Source organism: Gymnodraco acuticeps, unplaced genomic scaffold (genome assembly GCF_902827175.1).
Source record: "Gymnodraco acuticeps unplaced genomic scaffold, fGymAcu1.1, whole genome shotgun sequence".
NCBI lineage: Eukaryota > Metazoa > Chordata > Actinopteri > Perciformes > Bathydraconidae > Gymnodraco > Gymnodraco acuticeps.
The window spans coordinates 425,617-451,937 of NW_022990299.1; the positions used below are offsets into that span (position 1 = coordinate 425,617).

The following is a 26,321-nucleotide window of genomic DNA, read 5'->3' on the forward strand; positions in this document are numbered from 1 at the left end:
CATTTATATAAAAACTTGTGTGAAAATTAGCTCATCAGATTTTGGCCACATATTTAGGAATGTGTTGGGGTTGTGCGACCATTAGCCAATAACCAACCATATTACCTTATCACCTGAATCTCCTCCTAGAGCACCACCTTTTTTAAACATACACTTTTGCATAGGGGTTGGGGAGTGGCGGTTCATTTGCATTTAAAGCTACAGATACAGAATCAGCACTTTAGGAATGAAACAGAGGGGTATACGGCATGCTACAATGCATGATCTGTTTGGTATTTCCCACCAAACACTTCAGAGACATGTTTTGTATATTTTCTAAAATCTATAATATACTGTTGAAAAATATTGAAATAGGTGACCTTTAATACTGGGTTAAAATGCAGGAGGCAGATTTGAAACAGAAGAAGATAACTAAGAATATACCATTTTATTTATTTCACTGCAACAAAAAACGACTGTAAGCTACATTTGTCCAGGGATAACATGTGCTAGTTGTAGCCTAGAGAAGCAGGCTCCAAAAAACAGAGATGAAGTTAATCTAAGTATTGCAATACTTCAAAAATACTCATATTTTAGTTTTTACAAAGTCTTTAATTTGACTCTTAATCATTTCATGACAGTCCGGTAAAGACTCATTTGAGTTTTTGCATTGGACATCTTAGCACATCTCTTGCATTCTTAATTTCTTACTATCCATTTCTTATCATATCCCTTCAATGTATATCTACCTCTTATTCATTCACTTACTAAATCACTTATACAAAAACAGTCTTACGCTCAACTCTCCGACCCCCACTGTCTGCCTCCTTTGCTTCCCTCCCAGTCAACTTGTCAGTCCAGACTCTTTCTGCTCTTCCACCTACCCTTCAGTCTGGCTCGCTCGTGTTGCCACTGGAGCGTTTTGGCCTCTCTTAGCTTTTCTTATCGGACAGAGCTCATTTGGCTACCGTACCAGGGCTGAGTTCAGCCTGGGGTTGGCCAGATTATATAGGGAGGCTCCCCCTCCCTCCATGAATCTCTTTCTCCCTTGCTGCTGCCTTGGCATCCCGTTGTAGGCCCATCACTTTGAAGGACAGTGGGTCAGATGAGAATCACGAAAGAATGAAGACCTTTTAAATAACTGCTGCTTCAAATAACTCCTCGTAGAGAGTCAGTGCGGTGTGAATGGAAAACACGCATGGGCAAAGTTGTTTGTTTCTCTACTGGTGTATAAAACACATAAAGCATGGTGGTTTGAATGGGAATAAAATGGCTTCCCGGAGATCAGGGTTCACGACCCCACGCTTTCGCGTTTGAACGCTAAAAGTGCTGCTCTATAATCACCATTGCCACTTGCAATAAAAGTGGTAAAAGTGGTATTTCTAAATGGCATCAGCCTTTCAACATATGATTTAAGCCATATGTGTCAAAACAAGATGTATATCAACACACCATATGTGAGCAGATTCCATAGATAGGCACAGGCATGCGATGGAGAGCATGTCTCTGGAGTCTATGCAGACAAGCCTTTTGTCGTAACAAACTCAGAGTCCAAGGCTCTCTCTGTGCTGTTTAGTTAGCCTTTAGACTGCCACCAGCCACCAGGGAGCCCTGGGGACACAATAAAAACATCCATCATACCACTGGCCATCAGCCAGCCTCCAAAAAGGAGATTCAGAAAGCAAAGTTAATGACCACATGTCTGAATGCTCCTGTGAGATTTCCTGCAGACTCCCCATCTCACCATGTTGTCTGTCACAGTCCATCTCTTTCCCTACAGCGCTCTATTCTTTCAGACGCACACACAAAAATAATTGTCTGTCTGTCTGAGGGCCATTGCTTCACAAACAGCTGCTTTAAAAAGTCACACTGAGAGGTTATACGTGACCCTGACACCAGGGTTTGACATTGCCTTCCCCTCTCACTGACCTGCACCGATTTTTCTCCTACTGCAACCTCTCGGGTTTCTCTAATTAGCCCCATTATTCTATTAGGTGCGCGACTCTCTGCAAACCCTACCACTGTCTTATCCTGATGTCCTTTCCAATCTCCACACCCCAAAAAGCCTTGAGGAAACCATTATCTAGGAGGAAAACCATTAAGTGTGAACAGGTCGTGAAAACAACCAAGATGACAAGCTAATGGCATCGGCGAAGTGGCACAAACCAGAGGCTCCTTTGGTCTTTGAGGATCTGTTTTTCTTAATATCTCTTCCTGGGCTTCCCATCCATGGTAGTAGCCAGAACTACTTTGGGCCTGTCGGAGGAAGGCAAACAGGAAAGTGACACAAACCTGAGCAGCTAGCTTTTGTTACTCTCCAGCGGTCCACCTGGGCGGCAGTGGGTTAGGACAGCTGAAATATGGCACGGCTAGTGAGCTTCGAGCCTTTTTTTTTTACAACAGAATAAAAACAATCTTTGGGGATGATTGGAATAGCAGTTAGGGGAAGGGTGGACGATGAGTTGCGGCCCCGACAAACTATGTGCCGACTAGACGGCGTATTTGTCTGGTTTCGGGTCGCAAGCGAGAATGACGCCACACGTTCAGTTGCAGTTCGCTATCCTATTCCATTCTAAATCTCAGCCAGACAAACTGTGATCGTGGGATGACAGGTTGGCACCCGTTAGACCTACCGAGCCTATTTTGGTTAACTGGTAAATGCATCAATGCTACACTTTGTTTAGCATAGCAATGAGGAAGTTGAAACACTATCCTCTTCTTCGTGTGTCTTTCTGGCTGAGCACTAAGCCCATAAAGGAGGACAGGGAAGGATTGTGTGTTTGGGTGTGTCTTTTGAGTCTGCTGCCTCGTACCTGCTAAGCTTCCCCCTCTCTTTCCAAGCCATAAGCTACGTAAAATAGTTTAATGCTTTTACTTGGCATGCTTATATTCAATCATTCGTTTAATCTAGTATTGTTTCTTTGAAGAAATGAATGCAAACTTGCTTCAAGATGCTATTGGGGGACTATTTATTTAAATCTTTGAGCTTTTTTCCATTGGTTTACACAGAAATCTATCTCTCTCTGTGGGGTGCCTTACCCCAGCAACCAGTTACAAAAAGTATCTACGGTATATCATAGCAAGAAAGGGAAAATGCCATGTCTTTATGTCTTGCTATATAAATCCAAGCTATTATTATTATTATTATTGCCATACTTGGCATGTTCTCACTATTAGTTTGCCTATCAGAACATGGGAAGTAAAAACATCACAAAAAAACATCCACATCATTTTTTTAGAAAAAGGGTGATGTGTTGACTGAATTTCCAATACTTCTTACTGTCATTTTGGGCAATAATCTCATCATTTTGACGATGCATCTATTAATAAAAATACTTGCAGCTCATCCAAATGTTCTCTATTCTATTCTGTGTTTTTGCTCTGCAGGGTGCAACAATAATGCGTGACGATCACACAGGAGCCATCCTGGTGGCCCGGATCATGAGAGGAGGGGCAGCCGACAGAAGTGGTGAGTTTTCGCTCTTTTTCAAACATGTTTTATACATTTTCATCTCAACATTTGTACGTGAATATGTAGTGGGGAATGAAGTCTGACATAACAGGAATGTATTCAGGAATGATCACTGCACCTGAATCCACAAGTTCTGTGTCATCACTTTTACTTATTCACTTTTTTCTTATAAACATGAAGTATAATGCTTCAGTTGTTTTGCAAATGGTTTCCATTCAAAAATGTGTTCATAGTGTCCAGTCTGTTGTTCAGCTCTGCCACAGTGTAGCCATAGGCACAACTCTACATGTGTTGACAATAAAGTTTTGGTTATCTTCCAAACTCTAATACCACCACTACGATAAACAGTAATGTAGTGTACTGTACACATCCCTTTATTAGAACTGGACTTTTTAAACTGTAACTTACCTGTATTAGGACATCAGAATAATAGAATATTGTGTGTGTTTGGCAGGATTGATTCATGTTGGGGATGAACTGAAGGAGGTCAACCGGAATCCCTGTGGATGACAAGAAACCGGAGGAAAATCATCCGTATTCTGGTAAGCCTCATCTGCCCTCTCTCTGTTTTTTGTGTGTGTGCTGTCCAAGAGTTTTCTCCTGTGTTTAAGCTCCAGTCCCTTGGCCAACATAACAATCCTTGTTTGTGATGGCAAAAAAACCTCCCCTAACTCACTTAGGACCACATGCCTCCCATCGCAGTGCAGAAAACCAAACACTGGCTTTTCTCTGTAGTCTTTAGACAGCATGCATAGAGCCACGTGCATAGAGCTATCGCGGTCCCCCTGGATGAGATTAATGCTTAGTAGTTTCTCCAAGCAGGCCTCTGCCGCACGCCTCAAACAAGCTCCGCCATGGGCCTGAGCTCTGCCAGGGGGACAACTGGAGAGGAAAGACAGTCTCTTAAACTCTGGAGACCCACTCAGACAGACACAAAGGCCTCCAGAGCTGATGATAGCTTTCAACACTCCTCCTCTTACCCCTACACACGCTCTCTATCCCTGCCAAGCACGGTCATCCAATCCATATAACCCTTCCATAGTTGAAAAATCATACAGTGGTTTGCATTGTGTGACTTTCACTGAATTAGGTGCTGTGTGAAACAGATGAATGGTTTCCGCCCCCTTCATTTGTACCTAAACTGGTGTATCTATCTTTCCCAATGTTCAGGCCCAGTCAAAAGGAGCCATCACCTTTAAACTTGTCCCCGCAGTCAAGGAAGAGGCGCCAAGCAAGGAGCCAAAGGTAAGGCGCAATCATTATGTTCTTTGGGTTACGCTCATCGACTCAAAAGACATTAAGAGCTTCTCTGATCCAGAATACTTTTTTATTGGATACAGAACATTGCTTTTGAGCCACAGTGAGGCAATGATATATGGACAAGGGGAGAGAAAGGCTGTCAAATGTTAATGTGATTGTAGAACTAGGGCAGGTTATTGAAATGTATCAAAACTTGCAGAAATGCAGAAAAGCTATTTAAGTTTCGTTACCATTCAAACATTTGGGATGCTTTACTTTAATGAATCTAAACAAAACCTGTGTTTTCGATACCTACTGTAGTTAATACATCTTTAAACCATCCAAACCTTACAGATGCATAGTTAAAATCTTGCGACTTAAATAGTGCACTGGCCAAGGTTTTGCTTCAGTCGTGAAACTCAAAGTGTCTATTTTTTTACCAGATGACACGGAGAGCAGAGACTTAAAAAAAACATTCTTCCTCCTTGAGTCAAAGGCCTTGTTCAAACTGTTTTTGAGGTTGCAGCGGAGGTTGTAGAAAGACATAAAGTGACACAATAGGGGCTTGAATGGGTTGAGCTAAGAAAACAATAAACTATTGTAAAAGGATGCTGAGTAACATTTTCCTTAATTTAAAGAGATGGACTTTCACATGCAGCATCACTTATATACACTTAAGCCAACATTCTGTTTTCTGATCCTACCAGCTTGTGAACCACAGGCTGCTTCTTTCCAACAACAATCTAACCACACAGCCTTTTAGAGCAGACTACTTAAAATGGTTCAAATAGCTTGTAATACAACACAAATAATAACGTTTTGCTGACTAGTATGATAAGTATGATATATTCTGACCAGATAATCATATCAGTAACCTGTAGCATTAACTCCTGCAGTTTTTTTGGCCATCGTTTTTGAGGTTACCATTGTAACACTGCTGATATCCAGCTACATTCACTGTAGGACAAGATTATCTCTATTTGGAATTCTGCCCTCGTAGACAGTAGCTTTTCAGCCATCCATTTGAGGCTGGTTTAACTGTTACTTCAACCATGCCATAATTCTCACCCAGTGGCGTGTTGATACATTTATCCACTCAACACTTTTAAAGGCAGTTTTTCATTATTCACAACAAAGGTAAGGCTTCTTGTGTAACAGAGGTTTACAGGACATGGTGGGCTACTTCTTACATTTATAATCCTGAAATGGTTGAGCCTATTGAGAAATAGTCCACCACTGCCAAACCCTCAGCCACTCAGTCATAGGAATAGCCTTTGCGCTAACAGTAGGCAGTGTAAAAGCTACAGTAAGTGTCTGAGCATCTACAGGCCAGATAAACTTGGCCAAGGAAGAGGTAGAGATCTTAGTGTGTAGATGTATGAGTGTACAGCATTCAGCTGGAGGGTTTCAACACAGGCTGTTAAGGCCCAAACAAAACATCTCTGTCTGAAAGATAGTTTTAATACGTGGCACAAAGCACTCTTTAAATCAATAGGACATAAAAACTATAATCTCTCCTTATCGGTTCCTCGTTTTCTCTCACACACTTACCTTCCCTCTATTTCCACTTGTACTGAAGCGTCTTTTGGGTACTAACTCATCATGACAGAACTCAATTATGACAAAAGATGCATCACGGTGCTTTAGATTGCAGCTTAACTGCCACAATGGGGAACGTATGTCATCGATTTTTCCACTTAAAGGTCCAACCTCCCTTATGTGATGAGTTGGTCTATACCTCTGCTGACAAAAGCAAATAAGAAACAACTCCTTAAAGAAAGGAAAACTACTTTGTTCAGCAGTTGTTCCCTTAGTGTGGAAATATATTAGTTTGTGTTTAGATTTAGAAGAACGTGTGGAACAATGCTTTTCCAACTGGAGCCTGGAATAAATGTTATGTTTTGCCACACTTGGAAGATGTTGACAGGACTTAGTGCATCCTCAGTGTTGATGGAACCACATGGAGAAACTAACTTGGCCAGCAGTCGCAGGTTTCAACTTCTGATTGCAATGACCTTTCTAAAATAATCCCCCTGAGCGTTGGTGAAGCACCTTCTGTGTTCGCCATGATGACTTTCCTTGAGTATTCACACTCTACGCAATGGAGAGAAAAGTCATTTACAGTGAACCGCTGATTTTTCCTGTTCTGCCCTCAATCCAGCTCTTTGTTTTGTCCCCCCCTCCCCTCCCCTCCCCTTCTCTGCCGTATGTCCAGGTGTTTATGAAGGCACTCTTTGACTACGTGCCTAAGCAGGACAAAGCCATCCCATGTAAGGAGGCTGGACTGGCGTTCAAGATGGGCGACATCCTACAGGTCATGAGCCAAGATGATGCAACCTGGTGGCAGGCCAAACACGAAGGAGAAGAGAATCCCTCGTGGCCGGCTTAATTCCGTCTCCAAACAGTTCCAGGAGAGGTAGGAAACAACAAGCTCCATCAGCATGTCTTGTCAACCATTCTCTCTTAACACGGCTGAACCCACCGTCTTTACTTCTGTCATAGTCACACAGCTTTCACCCTCTTTCTCTTTCACTCCCCTTATTTTCGCTTATTTCTGTTCTTGCTTCATACTGCCAAAATAGTCTGGATTTCCGCACAATGTCTGGACCGAAATGAGTAATGACAGAAAATGATAGTGCTGGTACCGATCCACTTTGGATGGCAAGTGGATGGAAAATCGCACATCAGTGTGCGTTCGGACGAACACAGAGGCCGGGGCAGTTTCTTGGCACCGTCTAAGAGCATTGAAAAAGGGGAAGGGAGGAGAGCAAATGAAGAAAAAGAACATTCATAAACATTTAACCGTGCAGTTTTGTCACCAGCAAGTGTGTTTTTCCTCACTCTTTCACTCTCCTTTTCAAGTCTCAGCTGACCGAATGGTGGATATTGTAGCATAGCAGGGAGTGTTTATTATTCCCAGTGCGGTCATGAAAACTGATGGTTTTATTGTGCCTTCTTCCTTTCTTTTCTTTACCCCTCCTCTCTCTTATTCCAGGAGATTTGCACTGAAGCGACCTGTTGCGACTCTTCCACTGCAGAAGACCCCCAGCCGACGATCATGTAAGCATATATTATAAGCTCTGGTAGGCCCTTACAAAGTAGATAGTGACAGCACATCGCAACATATTAATGGGTATGACAGAGGTATTGCAGAGTAGCTGGTAGTAACTAACAAACAGTGAAAGGTAGGGATGTTTCTCAAGACTCATCTCTGGATGTCTGTGGTACAGTTGCTTCACACCTGTCATCAAAGGAAGTGTTGTGTCTGGATTTACCTTCCTTCTTATTTTCCTGTCTGCTCCTTTTTTTTGCTTTCTCAGTATCTCCCAGTCTCTTGCCAGACTCTCCTTCCTCAGCCCCCCTCTGTGTCTCCATGTGTCGATGTGGTGTTATGCAGGGGCTTTAATACAAAGAAAAATTGCCCACTGGTAAATTCTCTGAGCTTTTACTCCTTCCATCCTACCAAGCCCACAAGAAGTGCGCAGGGCATTGAAGCACATTTTCGTAGTGGCCAAACGGCAGTAATACTACTTCCGTGTTCCTTATGTGATTTCATTTCAATTACAGTGGGAAAGAGACTTGATTTGTAAATCAGCATTAGGTCAATCAACTTCACAGCCTTAGCACTTTTATAGCCCTTTTTTAAACATTACTTCCTCAAAGTTGTATGATATGCTAAAGATAAATCCATCCACTCCATTAATTTGACTGAGGCGTGAACGGCCATGAAGCTCCAGATTGGAGGCAAGTCTTACGGCCCGTCCACACGGCAGCGTGCGTTGAAGCTTCAACGCTTCTGCCCGTTTACTTCGAATGGGGTGACGTCACGCTTCGCCCGAACTGCATTGTGGGAGCGTTGCTCGCGTTGCTCGCTGCAAAAGTTGAGCAATGTTCAACTTTTGAAGCTTCGACGGAAGCTTCAGCCAATCGAATCACATGCCAGTACAAGCTCTAGCCAATCAAACCGCGTGCTTGTATGTCCGGGGCGGGAGATTCATGTGATTGGTTGTTGGTCGAGTTTCAGACACGCCCACCTGCAAGCTTCAACGCACGCCACCGTGTGGACGTACCGTTAAGGAAAAGCAATCGCACGCGCTCTATGGGCCCGAATACAGGTACTTTTGCCCTTGAGAGTCAAGCCATTTTGGCTTAATGCACCACTGAGCAACTCCAATAGGATTGAACGAAGCCTGCCTCCAATGCTATATCCAGTTATTTGTATACATCCACGTATCCTACCCATTCAGCTCAGCCACATATCAAAGTGCCTAATGACGGATTAATGAACTGATGCTAGACTTTAAGATGTAATAACAGATCTTATGTACAGTATTTACGAGTCTCTACAGTGACCCCAAACCTGGCCAGTGTGTGCAGGTATGTTAGGAAAAAAAACATCAGCGGTAGTACTTAGCAGATATATGCTTGAACAAGCCAGGATGTAGGAGATCAGGAAATGGGGGGAGTATAGCTTAATTGCCCTTATAAATCAAGGATTTTTGATGGCTTCATAATGAAGACAGAAGACATAAACCATGTCTTATAGGAACATGACAGCAGCAGAAACAGTTACTGTATGTATGGCCTACAGACACTGGTTTTAGAATGATAGTTTAGAAATACTGGAGGCTACTGTTCTGGGAGCTATAGTGCCCCCAGTAATAGATTGAAAGTAAAAAGATTGAACTGAACTGTTGTATTTTATAAAACAAATAAATCAAATCGGAACACACTACTGTTAAAAGAAAAGTCTGCAACTGACATGAATGTTGATTTAACATCAATGGTTGATCAATCTTCCCTAACAATAACTCATTTTGGTTTCTCAACAGTGTAAATTCCTCCAGTTAAAGTTGAGATTTTCTCACATTGACAGACTTGTTGGCAGGACTCTCCTTGCACCTGTAAGATATTCCCTGATATGCAGTCTCAAAATGACAAACACATTAGTTATGATTTACAAAACAGTTGCCAACCAGCAATTTGTTTTGTATATGGTAGGCTACAGTGCGTGAACAGAAGCCTAATCCAGCTGGCTTTGTGGCTGTGCATTACAATATGACTACGTGTGCATGCCTGTAGCCATAAAGAAGTCATTCATTCTGCCAATATCTGCTGTGGGTCTTGCCGTTCTTATGAGCCAACTCGACCCACTTGGACTGCAGTTTACTAAATGCTTTTTACTTGACATTTGCATTTATTGCAATCTTCAAAGCTGAAAATGTATTCTGCAACCCTTTTTTTGTGCAACTTCATTAACTAAGCAATACTAAGATATAATCCATATATATACCACTCAACTCATCATTGAAAGTGTTTTCTCAATTCCAAATCACACATGGCTCCTTCTTACACACCTCTCCTTTCCTTCTTGTTTTGTTCCTTGCTTTGTTTATATGTATTTGCTGACATTTTCGTGTTCAAAAGCACATATGTTTGCCTAATGAGACCACATATATTCTCATTTGCAATATGCAGCTTGTCTCCTTCCTCTCATTTCACATCCCAACATACAAACCCTCAGAACCACACTTTGTTTTATAGGCCTGCACCAGTCTCACAATGACCCCATTGAACCAAAAGCTAGTTCTTATTGGCCATATTTTTTTTTGCTGTACATTACCACTTTAAAACAGACATATCCATTTGACTACTTGTTTCCCTCAACATGGCTCAGAGCTTTAATGTAACGTGACTCTTCCAATATGTAGCTCCAAAATAGCCAACAGAGCTAAGCTGACCACCTCTAAACTTAGCATTAGGCTCGTTTTATGCTTCAGGTTTCAAGCCCTCGGGTGAATTATGGATGTTGTCATTTCCTGGTTATGTTCGACCACATACTGGCGTACATAGTGCAGGATGGCCAAAAATAGCCTGCTAAAAAGTTAAAGACAGACAGTGCTGTACTGTTCCCTTCCTATTTCATTTTAATGGCCCAGTTCCTCTTATGAGTTATTGGATTTCTAACCTCCCCCCATCCTCTCTATATGCACACAAGGTGGCAAGTGTAAAATGTAGTTTTCTGCGGCCCATACCAAAAGAAATTTTTTGAGCTAACATCATACATACTGTAAGGATTTTTGAGCTAACGTCATACATACTGTAAGGATTAGTTGTATTTGGAACAGCAGTAGTAGGAAGTCCCTTGACATGGCCCTCTCAGGACTACAGTAATAACTGGGGAAAAGATAACGGTTCACTCTATGTTCATTCATTTCTTTCGGTATTAAAAAAAAAACAACAACCTTGATTATAGAAGAATGTTGGATCCAGTTGAGTGAAAGGAATGAAGGAAAAAGACAAAAAAAGGAGATTTAGCAAAGTGAAAAAGGATTATGGATGGACTGACAGAGAGATAGATGGGGAGGGATTGATTGGAGGGGTCACATTCAGTAGCAGATGTGGCCCAGCGGAGTGGTGATGGCTGGGTCAAGAGAGATTGAGGCGGATCAAGCTTGGATCCTGGCCCCGTGTGCGCCGGACCGCCTGCGCCCCGGGGCCATAAACTACAACCTAATTCAAGGTTACCGTGGAGACCCCGCTGTTACCGAGTGGAGGACGGAGGTGGTGATTGAGGAGGGGGTCCCTTTCTTTCTCTCTCTTTCCAGCCCGGGAGCTCCGTCGGCTGGAACAATATTGGTGTTGGCGAGGGGCTGCGGCGCGCATTGCTTAACCGTGTCCATTTACGCCTAACATTTGCAAGATATAAATAATCCCTTTCCTCGCTGTTGCTGTCGTGGATGCATTCCTCGGCTATGAAACTGATGTTTAAAGTACCATCAGTTTAAATCTATTATTAATCTGATACTGGGGTTAGATCAACTATTTAACATCCATAGTTGTCAACCTAGTCTACAGTAATTGCCTCCTCCCTTCTTACCCCCTAGCTCAATTCCATTGATACCTGGCTCTCCTCCAGCCTCCCCATCTGTTCTCTCTGAACGTGCTAACGGCTCTCTGGGCTTTCTTACAGTATGTCTGTACTTCTGTCTGACGTGCAAACCTCTCCACTGTCTGATTGTTTGGTTTGGTTCTCGGTTTGCCAAACACGTGGACACACTTATCGCTCACCTTGGGGTCTCTATATGTCTCTCTCCATATATTACAGCGCTATCCCTCTCAACTCTCCTCCAACGAGCAACTGAACCATTTCGAAATGCTGTCCGAGATCGCTCTTAAGTGGCCCTGAACCTGGCCCCGTGTTCAATTTATCCGTCCATTTCATTTTTCAACGTTAAACGTTTACAGACCGGGGAGTAGATTTAGAAGCGCAATGGGTGCATGAGAAAAGTTCCATTTTATTCTCGAAGATAAGAGCCAGTTAAACCCGTAGAGACCACCCTTAAAGTTTTATAGATCAAGTTGTTATTGTTTCCCTTCATGTTAAAATTCCCTGTACATTGGTTCATTGTCAGTATCACAATTCTGAGTGACATGTACCGTTTGGTAATGTATGGATTCAGCCTTTTAACGCAGACCAGCTCAGCTCTGTCTTTCATTCACTTTCCCCCTCCTGACTTCCAATAACCGGCTCTACATTTGAAGGCCAAAAGATGCATGACAAAGATCTCACTCCATGTCATCTGGAAAATTCCACTGGTCTCATGTTGGTTGTTTAAAAAGTGAGAGAGAGAGAGAGAGAGAGAGAGAGAGAGAGAGATACTGCAACCAAGAGAGAAATTGACAGCGTCAAGTGTGTCCAAGGAGAAGGCCATCTGTGTGCTGGCTGGCTGCGAGGGTGACATCAGCTCGTAACTCAGGGCCATTTACAGGGTGCTGACTAGGGGTCATTCCTTTGTCTCTTCCTGACTCGTAAGAAGATAGCTAAAAGATTGTCTGGCAGCACTTCAGGATGGTTTACTGTGCCAGATATAATCCATACAACTCAAAGGAGTAAAGATACCCAACATTGGATGTTTCTCTAGTGGCGTAGTATGACCTGGACCATCTTTTGATACCCTTAGGGTGATGATCAGGGGGATAATAACAATGGGTTTTGATGATGACCTGCTATTCAGCCCAGTCAAATAAATTGGTTAGAATAATCAGTCTAAACTGTTGTTTACAGCCTGTCTGATTGTCTGATTGTTTATGTTTCTTTCCCTTCCATCAAATGTTATATCCAGATCTTAGCGATTATTATCAGTACAATTTACTCTATGAATCAAAAGGAAAGCCAAAACTGCAAGAACAAGTTGTAATACTTGATTAATCCTTTAACCAACATTACATCCTTCATTCCAACACTACCCTCATCTCACCCCTTCTGTCTGATTGTTTATGTTTCTTTCCCTTCCATCAAATGTTATATCCAGATCTTAGCAATTATTATCAGTACAATTTACTCTACGAATCAAAAGGAAAGCCAAAACTGCAAGAACAAGTTGTAATACTTGATTAATCCTTTAACCAACATTACATCCACTCGCCTTTCTGTTTTTGTCATCCATCCTTTCCCTTCATTCCAACACTACCCTCATCTCACCCCTTCTGTCATCCTCTGCGGTGACTCTTTGGTATGTTGGCGACATGGGATTAAGCGTGCATCCCTTTCCAGTGATGATTGGGGCGGGCGGCCATGAAGCATCCAGTCAGAATGAGTAGCCGACCAGCTTGACTGCACACCGAGAATGTCTGCGAAAGACGGCGGCCGCAATCTGAGCAGCCATGGCTCCCCTGAGCTCAGTAAATGATAGGCTTAGCTGCCACCATCACCATACACATCAGATCATTACCTCAGCTCATTCTCGCTGCTCTTAAAATGTTTGAGATGGCGATGGAAATGCACCCTCAAAAAAGGGCAAAGAACAAGGTTTTCCACGATTTAGGCATTCTCTGATAGGCCATGCCATTTCAATTCAAAGTCTGCAGTGTTATCACATGGTGTTTCATTAGACTAGGAATGCCTGTGTACAAGGCCATTAGGCAATGCAAACCATTCCTGTGGCAGATAGGCACCAGATGAAAGCCTTCCAGAGTGTAATAAGGGCAGCACTTGGAAGGATTTTTAGATATCTTTATCATTCTCATATTGTCCTTGTCGTTTCCTCTTTCAAGTTTGCCCTCCGTCTCCCCCTCCTCTACAATTACCTCTCATCCTACTCAAAATGTGGTTTGGTTGCTGGTTCAACTTAAAATGTCACATAACAGTGGGAGGAGGGCAACATCAGTAGGAACATCGCCATGAATGCTAACATGTGAAACAAGATGTCAGATAAACGCAGACGTATTTGGCTCCGCACTTCAAAACGTTCACGGCTCTCAGACCTGATGCTTTAGGATCGGAAACAACCTCGGGAGTGATCGCTCCTGACTGCTGTTTTGTCTAGTCATTATCTCCGGTGTGACGTAACACCTCCCCGAGCGGCAGTGCGCTCTGGCAAATGGTCGCGGTGCTGTAAGGCGAACCCCATGCTGTGGTAGATGATGTTATGAATGTTTTGATTTAACCTTGTTTGGCCAAAATTGGAACACGTGAAGGGGAGGAAGCAACTATAAGTGCCTCCAAATGTTCCCGGCGTCTTACGCCAAACACACACACTTGTCTGATCCTGTATGAGCTACCATTTTGAAAGTTGTTTGGATGGCAATCCTAAACGTCTTGAGTAATTTAAAAAGCTTCCTGAAATAAAAATGTTATTCCTGTTCTCAATAATCAAAATGGTCCCTTTTTAATATTATGGTTTGACCCCCTGAGCAATTTAAGCATTCCTTTTGATTGGAATCTACATTTGTTTTTTTCTTCTGTGTAGCCACCATGGATGACTGTGTCTCACTAGGTAACAATGGATAAACATGTGTTTCGGTAATATAGAAATGTATTTTTTTAGAGAATGCCAATGTTCATTCTTATAACTTTAAAAACACATTGTAGTATGGAACACAAGGTCCAATTACTAGTTTTTTTTTCCTGAACGTTTTCTTCATCATTGGTTGTCGTTTTCTCGTAACCTGGGTTACAACTTGTATTGGGGCTTACAATCTCCCACTGAAGTTCCATACTTTGTTTGTGTCATGACAACTGAGCACATATGACCAATTGATGAAGGCCATGAGTTGCTTCCAAAAACTAGTAAGTGGACCTTGAGTTAGTATCATTTGTTTTTTGTTAAGTTAATAGAGTTATTTTACTTTTAGACAATATCTGTAGTAGAGAGCGTTTTTCTTAAACATTACAAAATCACATTTTAGAACGAGCTATATCTATTTTATACAAGAAATGACTCAACGCAAAACAACATATAATACAAATTTGTGAATATTGTGTTCTTTATAATAGATGGACACAAATCAGCATGAACAGCTGACAACAAATTATAATTTAAGATGATAACTCTTTTTTTGTCATTTGTTTCTTCTTTTGTCTTGCTTTTCTAAGACGATGTGGCTGTAGAGTTTGGTATGTTTCCTCTTCTTTATTCTCTTGTATTGTCCCTAAACTACTTTCTGTAATCCAATTGTTTTCTAACTTTGACTTATTTCCCTTCCTTGCTTCTATTGCACTCACAGCTGAGGAGATCGAAGGTACTACTTGTCTAACGTCTCCCATTGAATAGGCCATTACTAATAGCTCACTGGCTAATACAATATGGCCAAACACAAACATTAGCATTGTGCTTGGTTACCCTTCATCATGTTGTGTGTAACAAAAGGTCTACCTCTCACCTCTGCTCTCCATACTTCTTGTTTTCATTTGGCCTGTATCTTCACGTCAAAGCTAATCGTATTCAAAGCAGAGCATCAGGCGTCCCCGTTCTCCTCTTCAACATGTTGGAGAGTTTACGAGTTATTGGCTCTCACGTTGTACAAAGCCTCATCCTTCACCTGCTAACTTGTCGTTTTCATCGTTTGGAGAATCATTTGTACACATGGACAACACCCGTAACCCTGCGCCTGCCAAACTCACTCATAATATTACATTATTAATAACATTAAAGAAAACAAACCCTCCATAGCATGGCCAAGGATGTAGTAGACTATAAACCAAAATACAGTTTTCAAATGATTATTTAAACATTTACTTTTGATTATGTTGGTTCTCATTTGACTCGTGACGCATGGCTGGAGGTCATAGTGAACCCTTGTCTTATTGACCACTACATCCTTGGCTATCACTTTGGAAAAAGTGGACAAACTCCACCAACAATAATACCAAAAACGATCTAATCAGATGTATATCGTGTTGAATATACCTGTGTTTTTTTTATCTATGGACTTTTGCCTCTCAGTATGTTTCAGAGAGGTAAGTACCTGTTGCTTTTTTTTCTGACTTTTCTCTTTTACATGTTTCATTTGCCTCTTTTCTGGCCCCCCTTTCTTTCTCTTCTCATAACCAGAGGACGCTGACTCTATTAGCGGATCCCAGCTAGGTGAGAGACGTTGCTTTCTTCTCCTCTTTCTGTCCTATACCTTCCAGATGTGCCCATTTCTCTGATCCGTTAACTTTGAAGACAGTCACCGAGATTGTGTTAGATTGTCATGTGTCCTCACCAATAATCCTTCCTCAACCCTTCACCCCTTCCTTTATGGATCAGCCTTTATAGTGTGTACACATGCATTATTACACTGTACAAGGGATAACTGTTCTTTCGTAATGTACTTGACATACTCCTTTTTTTTTTGGAACAACTGATTAAACTTGGGCTCCCATGTAAAAACACAAAGTAGTAGTTCTGGTTCACTGGCCTACGGTGTGCTATTTCTGCCCTCTTGCTGACAGCATGAGTGCAGTGGCAGATCATGTCATGGAATTGCAGAATATAGTACTTATTCTGGTGTGCCACTGCTCTGGGTCTAAAGACATCTTTTGAGAGTGGTTCTGGATGGATTTGGGTAAAAAAGACGGCTTGTTTTTTCTCATTTTGTTCTGGAAGTCCATCCCAGTCCTGGTTTTAGTTGATGTGGTCCTGGTCAGACTTAATGACAATTACCGTGGCCCGCTTTAGTTCTGCAGCTCTTCCCAAGGAGCTGCATCCAATTATCTGTCATGTACAGAAAATGTACTCAGGAAAATGACAGTGGTAATAAAAACATAACAAATCACAAGGTATCGTCCCACTGGATGACCACAGGCCCTAGTAGCTGGCTCACACTCTAATCCTCCTTCTGCCCTTTTCTTTCAGTTTCTGTCTCTTTATTTCTCTCTCCCTCTCTCTCTGTCACATTTTGTCTATATTCAGACGTTGAGGTCAAGAGGTGAGCTGGCCTCAGAGCTCTCCCTGCACACTACACAGTTTAGACTCCAGATTTCACAGGATATCCAGTGCACACACGGGTTTATAAATACTGAGTTTGAGCCATGTCTGCCAAGCTCAATCAGGGTCATTTCCTACGGCCGGACTATGCCAAATACCAGTCCAGTGTTTTTACTCTGCTCTCTCCCCTTCAGGCTTGCCCTTACTGTCACCCTGCCTCCTTCATAAGGTCAATGACCTCAGCCTCTCCTCTTCCTCCTTTGGTACCCAAACAACATCCAGCACCCTAGCGGGTTAGCAGCATTTCTTGACTCAAGCAGCCCAGAACGAGGTTTAACTGAAATGAGAGACCCTCAGGAGGAGGAGAAAAGAAAATCTGAGTTATAATAACATCTTCTCTATGCGAGTACTTGCTGCATGGCTTTTCAGCCTGTTGGATGTGGTTGTGTGATTTAGAGTTGGCCCGTCCTGAAAAGTTTGAAATCCTAGAACTTACAGATGCTTTTGCAATGCTACTGAGGTTGCATGGGGAAATAAAGGAGGCGGTGGGAGGGGGTAGGTGGTTGTTGTCCTTAGATTTTGGTTTGTTTCCCCTTCATGCCTCTCTCAGTGATGCAACGTCTGTACGTTCATTTCCCAAAAGTGATCCTGGAGCTCTACTGGGGTCGAGCAGATTCCTGATGTTGCTGCTTCTAGAGCCAGCAAACTCAAGAATTAAGTCCACCTTCTTATCAGGCCTTTCTAGACAAGTAGTCTTAGGAGCCTTTCAATTCTGTATCAGCAGTTTGACACCCATGGAGCATTTGTTATGTTAAAGAACCATCAGTGCACTCAATTGACAACCAGAACCTTCAAATATTTAGACTATGAGGAGTAGACATTATGACATTCTCTATTGTAATACCTAAAATCACAAAAGTCGCACACTGAACATCCAGAGAGAAAGACGGATGAACAGAGGGCAAGCAAGTAGTCCCGAATCAGTTAAAGTTGAACGATTGGGGGCTGGGATATTCATCAGCCCCTCACAATCCAATTATGTCCAAGTTACGGGAAAAAATGGTAAAGTGCTATGAACTGAAATAAAAAATGCTCCATTTCCAAAGCGAGATGAGTTCATCAGGCTGTAGCTTCAATAATTGAGGACTTGCAGGAGCCAATATATCGGGATTACTGAGTTTTTCCCTATCTGAGTCCAAACAGAGGGGATTTACCTTTTCAGATTAAAATTATATTTGTTTTATGGAAAACCAACATTTTGATTCTATCATAGCAGATATACGCACTGGCTTGAGAGGGGTGCTTTTATTAGCATTAGCAACGGATCATTGTACAAAATTGATAGATGGACTGGAATTCCCTTGAACCTAGAAAAAAAAAAGCATCTTCTCTGTCTTGACATCGGACTGATGAGACAAACAGGAAAGCAATCAGTGCTTTGGCTCTAAGAGGTCCCTATTGGCATGTTGATAGTGGCTTCAAGGACTCCAGTAAAAGCAAAAGTACTTGTGCGTGTGTGTTTCTCTTTGCCAACATAAGGCATCAGGCATCGTTTGGAGACGAGCCATTCCTGATCCCAAAGTGCCGCGGGATACGATGGAGGGGAAAAACAAATAGCGCTCGACACAAATGAACCTCTTGCAGCCAAAGGTCTATAGCGCTATTCCACCGTATAAGCCTGGGTACCACTTTCCAAAAGCTTTGTGCGGGGGCCGTGGAAACTACTCCCAGAATGTGTTCTCCCCAGATAACACTCTAATGAGTTCACCGCCGTGGACTGCCACACGTACATATTTCAAATGTCACGCTAAAGAACTTTACCTTTTTGCTTTGATTTTGTAGTTGAGGAGTCAAATCCAGAGGTTAGATCTGGTACTGTATGTATACAACGTTGTGATCTTGTCCAGGAACAGTTTGACGTTTGATACAATTGAGTATTCTAAGATCAGCCTTGGAGCACACTTTACTACTGTACCATAATCAGTTTCACAGATGACTATTAACAGTTGTGTGGAGGGAGCATTTGAAGGACACACGTCTGCCTGGATATGTCCCTTTCCTCCTTTTCACGTGCTGTCCTTACGACATTGGCCTCTGGTCTCCTGGTTCCTCTCCAGATTATTTTCTTCTCCTCTCCTGATTCCTCTCCTCTCCTGATTCCTCTTATCTTTAATCTTGATTATTTTCCTCCTCGTTTCCTCTCCTGTTTCCCTTCATCTTCTCTCCTCTCCTTATTGCTCTCAACTCCTTTTTTGATTCCTCTAATGATTCCTTTCCTTTCCTGAATCCTATTATCTTCTCTCGTCTCCTTACTGCTCTCCACTCCTTTTGTTGGTTCCTCTAATGATTCCTTTCCTTTCCTAATTCTCTTCTCTCCTCTCCTCATTCCTCTCCTCTTCTCTACTTTCCCGATTAGTTTTGTGATTCCTCTCTGTCTCTCTCCTTACCTCATTCCTCTCCTGATTCCTATCCTCTTTTCACCTCTTCTCTCCTGATGCCTCCCTTTCTCTCTCCTCTTCTCTCCTCTCCTGATTCCTCTCCTCTTTTCTCCTTTTCTCTCCTACTGTAATTCCTATCCTCTTCTTGATACCTTCTTGAAACCTCTTGAGGTATTTTACTGTTTATCATGGCTCAACTTCTGTCCTTTGCAATCTGGGTATATACAGTATTGTCTTGCATGCTTCCTTGGATTCCTTGTACTATAGCAAAACGATGATAAATCAAGCAGACCAGTCCTTCAGTCCACATCATTCCAAACGCCTTTGTATTTTGTCATTATAAGCAGCCACGCTCCTCTTTCTTTTATTCAGCATTGGGGTAATAATGGCTGACGGTGTGGAAAGCGCCCTGCACCTCCCTAGCTGCCTACCATGAGCCTTCCTCATCCTTTCTAACCCATCCAGTAATGGGCGCACACAGTGAGGGCACGAGAGCTGCTAATGCTTCCCACATTTGGTGCCCACTAAGTGTTACAGCGTTAAACCACAGCGTAGGGCATCGTGCCACAAGAATAATACTCACTTAATCTCCAGCTGCCATGCATGGTTAATTCCATAGATGTCGTCTCCATTAGTCCAAACTGAGAGCGAGAGGGCCCCCTCTGGGAGAGCCAGGATGGCACTGGAGCTGTCAGCACAGTCTCCTGTAGTTAGACTTCGGCCTCAGACGGCGGCCCACACGGCATCGGTGCCTCGCAACAGGTGGTTTCACTATGAGCCTTTTTCTTTTCCACGTTTTCACTCTCCCTCTCCACACAAAATGAAGTCTAATCGGAGGAAAAATGTCATTTTTTATTCTATTCTCAGTTGTCATCTCACTGATCGCCTACGAGTAATGTCTGGAAGACCTGATGCTGGTATTCTCAGGCTTCTCTTCTTCCTTTCAGACAGACATTGGCAAATGAGCCTTTTCGAACCATCTGTTATTTTTGTATGTACATTTGTCTTAATGCACGGTACTGTTTTCTTTTTACAGTGTCAGCTATTTCTTCAACAGGTGCGGGTTTGTAGCAATGCACAGGATGTTATGGTCCGAGTGGGCAGTTTGCATTCACAGATTGCTAAGGCCTCCGGCGCTTTCTTTACGCAGATGCTGTATTTCCTACGTGGCTGTTAGATATTATCACACTGGAAAATGGGCTTGAAGGACAGCTGGCGACTTTCAAGCGATTGTGTGTGTACGCCTGTGTGTGTGTGTGTGTAGTCACAGCTTGTGTTTACACTACATTAAATATGCTTGTCTTTCTTTCCGTCATTGTTTTTTCATTTTAATGTTCTGCTGAAAGGATTTTGAATCAAAATGTCTCTGTCTGTTAGAGAGAAGAGAGTGAGAAGATGGTGTGTTTGTGTGCTTACATGCAAGTTTTCAATTGCAGTTTTGGTAATCATCCTGTCGCAAGGAAACTTTAACTCCATACCACTAACCACGCTATTTATTTGCAAGAAAAACACACCAGGACACTGCCACTAGGCAGCTCTCATTACAGAACAAATTAAAAACAGACACGTTGTCACCAGATTTGTCCTTTCTACTCGCAAGAGTTATGCCAGGATCATCCTGTGACAAACATGTTGGTGTTCCAACTAACTTTAGGGCTTTCCAGGACGAACAGGATTTGAATCACTCCCTAACGCTGGGTTAAATTAATGTCCATCCCCTTTGTGGAATTGAGTCTCCGTTGGTGCTGAAGTTGAGATGGTTATTGGAGGTTTTGGTGAAGGACTGGGTGCTGCTTGCGGTTAAATTACACTTTGATTTATCTTTCCTTAGGCAGCGCTAGAGTGGAACACAGGAGAGTTCTCCACAATTATTTGGATGGAGCTGTCTAAAAATGTTTAAGTGATCTTGAGGGGCACTACAATACTAAGAAACGACAATTTATAACTTATGCCTCGTAATGAAACCCTCTGCACCTGCCTGCAAAGTGGAAAGTAACTAAGATTGCCATTGGCTCTATCCAATAAGACGGTAGCTTGTCAAGGTACAGACACATAGAATTAACGACCATCATAGTATTACTTAAGCCTAATTAGCCAGTTGTGTTTATTGTGAAAAATGACTTGGGTTTGAACTTCCAGGAAATTGACTGCACACTTTCAATAGGATATCATTAACTGTTAATGTTTATTGTAATGATGTCAACCCCTGTGGGTATCGGTTACAGTTTGATGTCTCTACAGGAGAAATGCAGATGAGCGGTGGATGTTTTCCACTGTGTGGCAGAGGCTAATACTCCTTGGGTGAGGGAGGGGGGGGGAGGTGCTGAATGAGTAGATTAACCACAGCAGAAATGGCACAGACATCGTAAGCCGCAGCTTGCCCACAGTGGAACAAAGTCTGCCATAAATGTTCAGTGTAACACTATATCCAGGCGCGTGTGCACACTCATACGTGTACACAGGCTCGTGCAAAAACATTATTATTCTGCTCCAGTGACTCATAGTGTGTTTCATTTGTAACTCAGCATAGGTCTGTAGTGCCATCCCTTAATAAGGGACTGTTTGGAAAATAACAAGCTGAGAAGAATGCAGACTTTATTTTTCCTGCACAGCCCCACTGTGGTTTAAAAATGTTGTGGAAAGTATTAAGGGGGCGGATATCAGGAGCTGTTTCAACTCCTGATTCTTCTCCTAGTCTGTCATTTATCGTGCTAATCTTGCATCATATTCGTTAAAAACTGAAATAATAAAAGAGAAGGCTGCATGAATTCAAGCAGAAATAAGATATTAAACGTCCATAGTTCTGGAGATTTACATCCTATGAGGTTTGACCAACATCTGTCATGAATATTAAACCGTATTCCTAAAATTAGGGGTAAATGTCTCCTTTTGATTCTGTTGTAGATTATCAGATCAAGGAGTGTGCGCTTTTGGATCAGTATGTTAAGAAGCCTTTGTGACGGCAGTCCAAGGACAGGACGCACACTGTAAACCAATCAGATACGACGCCTGATGTAAAGCGACCCGTATGCACAGAGCAATCTTTGCTTTGCGGGCCAGCCAAGAACACTAAACGATACACACATACATGGACACACACATACCTCATTACATTCTAAAATTGCAGTGTGAATGAATTACAAATCATAGCCTGACTGTTATGTGAACAACCATCCACAGACTAGCAGTACATTCACATACTGCAGCAGTGAATTACATAAAAGGAACATCTAGTTTTTTCTTTTTTACACAATAAATCTGGCTTGAGAGAGCACATTTTTCCAGACAAATATAAAAAAAAATACGGATAAGTCATTCCTATCTTGATTAAAAAGGCAATATTGTGGAAAAAACAATAATTTTATATAGCTTTTCACAAATGTTTAAGACATAAACCTCCCCGAGACATGCAGAAAAGAAGAAAATTCAAATCTACTGCATGTCACCAGAAGAAAATGTGTTAGGCTTCGAGATCCAGGGAAACGGTTTGGCCCTGTTCTTCTTTCACCTCCAGCAAAGATAGCGGTCATAAAACTGAGCTGCACAAAACAATATGAGGTATTGGACATGGAGCTGTGGAGGTGTGTGCCAAGACGCTGAAACGACTATAAATCGAAATGCACAGCTGCGCCATTATGTGTACATACATGTGTCTGAATTTAGAAACTCCTCATAGACACACACACGGACACAAAGGTTTTTGTGTTGGCGAACATTTTGGATTAATGTGTCTCTTTCTGTCTCCTCTCCCTTCCTGTCTCTTTTCATCCTGACCTCCAGCTGGTTTCAGGAGAAGCTTCCGTCTGAGCAGGAGGGAAAAGAAGACCAACAAGACCATGTACGAATGTAAAAAAAGTGAAATGTACGACATGGCTGACGTGCCCACGTACGAGGAGGTCACCCAGTACCGCAGGCAGAGCGGGGCTAAGCACAGGCTGGTGATCCTAGTAGGTGAGTAAAAAATTACAATATCAATGCTTACCTCATGCTTTGGCACCATAGATTTAATAATGTTCCTCACACACAAGCATGGTGACAAATACAAATCACAGAAATGACTGTGAGCTCCAGAGTGGCCCGGCCTTGTCCTTCCACGAACCCCAAACCAGAAATAAGCTTCCCAATGCGGGGCCTTACGCACAGTCATTCTTCCTTTAATTTAAAATGTTAGCACCACAAGGAATCGACAGAGCAGACCTCATATTAATCAGTCACATTTAGTTCTTTCATTTACAGCACTCACTTTCAATGTCCTTTCAATTTGTCGAGCCCGTGGAATTGTTAACACTTGCTTCGAGGAGACCTTCCAAAGAGCTTTATAACGTGCCATGGTCTTGAAATGAATTTAGCGGCTTCTCGTTCTGTATTGTGGTGAAAAGACGAGCTTTGCCAGTGAATGGCGGAACAATATGCTAAGCCAGGTGCAACAGTAAGACTTAAATCTTTCCCAGGACCAACTGTACCGTTAGTGAGCTTTTTCCACGTTTCCCTTTTTAGGTTGTGTTACTCCATCATGACAAAAATGACAAGAATGTCCCAGACTCGGATGGAACAAAACATTCCTTACATTTTGATTCCTTTCAATCTATTTGTACAGTTCAATTTTTTCGTTTTCCATTTCGCACTATCTGACAGCAGATTTGAAACATTTGTGATGTTAATTTTAAAAATGAACACCACTGGCAACAAGGTCTTTCTCTTTTCTTTTTTATTTCTCACTCTCACGCATGCTCTCTGCAGAGTTGAGCTCGTAGCCTGATTGAACAGGCCTTGGTTCACTTAAAAAACGCCACGCAGAGCATGGACTTCATCAGGCGTGTTGCTAATTAGCTAGCCCATTTTCCTGCCTGCATGTCACAGCCTTACACAGAGGCTGAACCTCTCCCACCTGTCATGCTAATGTAAATATTTTCAATTAAAGTCCATAATTTTCGAGGACAACCTATGGACAATTTCACACGTAATGAAGCGAAGGACCAAGGAAAGATCTGCTTTATGTTTCTCTGCCTCCCTCTCTCCTTCTTCCTCTCCCCGGAGTCTCTTGATTTTTCTTATTCGAAAAATATTTTCTCGCCAATGCTTTTCTGTGTAACTGCTCTTCCCTCCTTCTGTTCAGGGGAGAAACACTTTATTCCTCAATGTACGGGCATGTGTTTTCAACATTCTTCATTTACTTTATCCAAGCAATTCCCAACATCAAACCTATACTCTTGACATTTTCAATTTTCACCCAGAGTCGACCATTAGCAGCACACTTGCAGTTTACCATGTACATACATATACCATTGATTTTATGTAATGTATTTTGAAACAATGTGTCCTTTATTACAGACAAAGGCAGAAATAAGCAGGCGTCTCATATGTAACAGGCGACTGTGGATTTTCTCAGCTGAAATTACTGTTGTCACCAGCAGGCTAAGCAGCTTTTGCTAGCCAGCTAATTAAGCTAACAGTAGTTCCAAATTCAGGCCGACACACAGTCCAGCCAACTCATATTGAATTAACAAAACTGCTGAATGGGCCTTAACTAAGAATGTTATTGATACAGACATGATTTGATAAAAAACATAACAAAATAGTTTGCTAACAACCTGACTTAGCCTCCTTTTTAGCCTGACATGCTAACAACTAAAAACTCATGTTAGAGCAGATAACACAGTGTAATGCATTTCATCTCTTTTGTGTTCCTTTACAAATGTACATTATGGGCATTGCTCATACTACAGCTGATACAGAATTAACATGTGGAGAAGCTTAGAAATTAGTGGGAGGGGAAGTTGAGCAGACGGTCAATGTAATACTTCAGAGAAGAATGAGTAAAGTCTGCATTATTTTATACAGGACACATCCCTCACCTTGACAGGACCTCGGCAACCACAACCCCCCTTTTCATATCAAACATCCCCCTTCTTAAAGACCTTAAGGAATCCCAAAAGGCGTTTCTTCATATATGTGGACGCATGTGTCACAGTACCCTGCTGCCCACCTCTCGCACAGAGTCTGAGATCTGTCTTAAAGACAAATCAAGATGCTTATCCAGGTTCTTATACTTATAATCAGATTTTAAATCAGCCAATAAAAATACAATTTACATACTGCATGAATAGATCGACTCAACCACTGATACGTTTGAAAGAATCTGATTATCTAACCTGACAAAATGGTTTTGCTGATTCCACATTTCCTTGTAACTTGACACACTAAACTCACAGTAAGATTTTTGATTAACTGGAAGCTTTAGGTTTGGGGTTTAGCTCCAATCTCTTTTATATACACCTATGCCTAAGTGAATGTATATGTGGTCTCCTGATTTATAAAATGAGGGCTCCATTTCAACTCCTCTTTAAAATGCAGTAGCAGTGCATTGTAAATGACTTGTGGTAACCGCATTGCACCACTGTCATCCTTTAAATGTGGTAGCAGCACAGCCAGCACTATGAGTAGAGCTGTAATATATACTGCTCTGAATGTGAGGCAGGCCGGGACGTTTGGGGCCGGGTCAGGGCCCCGAGCCGGGCCTCGTTGGGCCTGACCTTTGCGTCTTACAGTACGAATTACATGCGTTTCGCTCCACGGTTGGCCTGGAAGTTATTAAGCTCGCGATATTAAAAGCAACTTCTCTAATGAGTGCAGTAATGAAATCTGACACATTTACTAGCATACCAATCTGCAAGGCCAGAAGCACCGCGAGAGGGCCAGCGAGAGACACAAATGTAGTGAGAGAAAAACACATAAACACAGTAAATACAACTGGCAGCTTTCGTCCCAAAAAATGGTTATGCCTTTTTTAATTGTGGCGTTGAAATTTATAACTTTGCTGTTGTATTGGGGCATTGTTAAAGACAAACAATGCACAAAGAGGTGGTGTGTTTAAGGTCAGACGGTGGAACGGGACCACAGGGCACAGCTTCTGCTTGTAAAAGACCCGGTGGTGGTCCTGTTGGGCCCCCTTGGCAGGCAGTGGTACAGCTGGAATAAGCTTTAATCGCCATCCGAGGT

At 42.3% G+C, this 26,321-nt stretch overlaps 1 protein-coding gene across 1 annotated transcript in view; it reads left to right on the forward strand.

The window, feature by feature from the left end:
- The window catches only part of LOC117550228 (MAGUK p55 subfamily member 7-like), a 140,177-nt gene that overhangs the window by 92,605 nt on the left and 21,251 nt on the right, over nt 1–26,321 (forward strand). Inside the window, 10 exon segments of the mRNA XM_034222613.1 lie at nt 3,367–3,448; nt 3,906–3,943; nt 3,945–3,977; nt 3,979–3,993; nt 4,622–4,696; nt 6,906–7,067; nt 7,070–7,084; nt 7,087–7,106; nt 7,686–7,750; nt 23,103–23,273. Of these exon segments, the coding sequence (XP_034078504.1) occupies nt 3,367–3,448; nt 3,906–3,943; nt 3,945–3,977; nt 3,979–3,993; nt 4,622–4,696; nt 6,906–7,067; nt 7,070–7,084; nt 7,087–7,106; nt 7,686–7,750; nt 23,103–23,273 (676 nt within the window).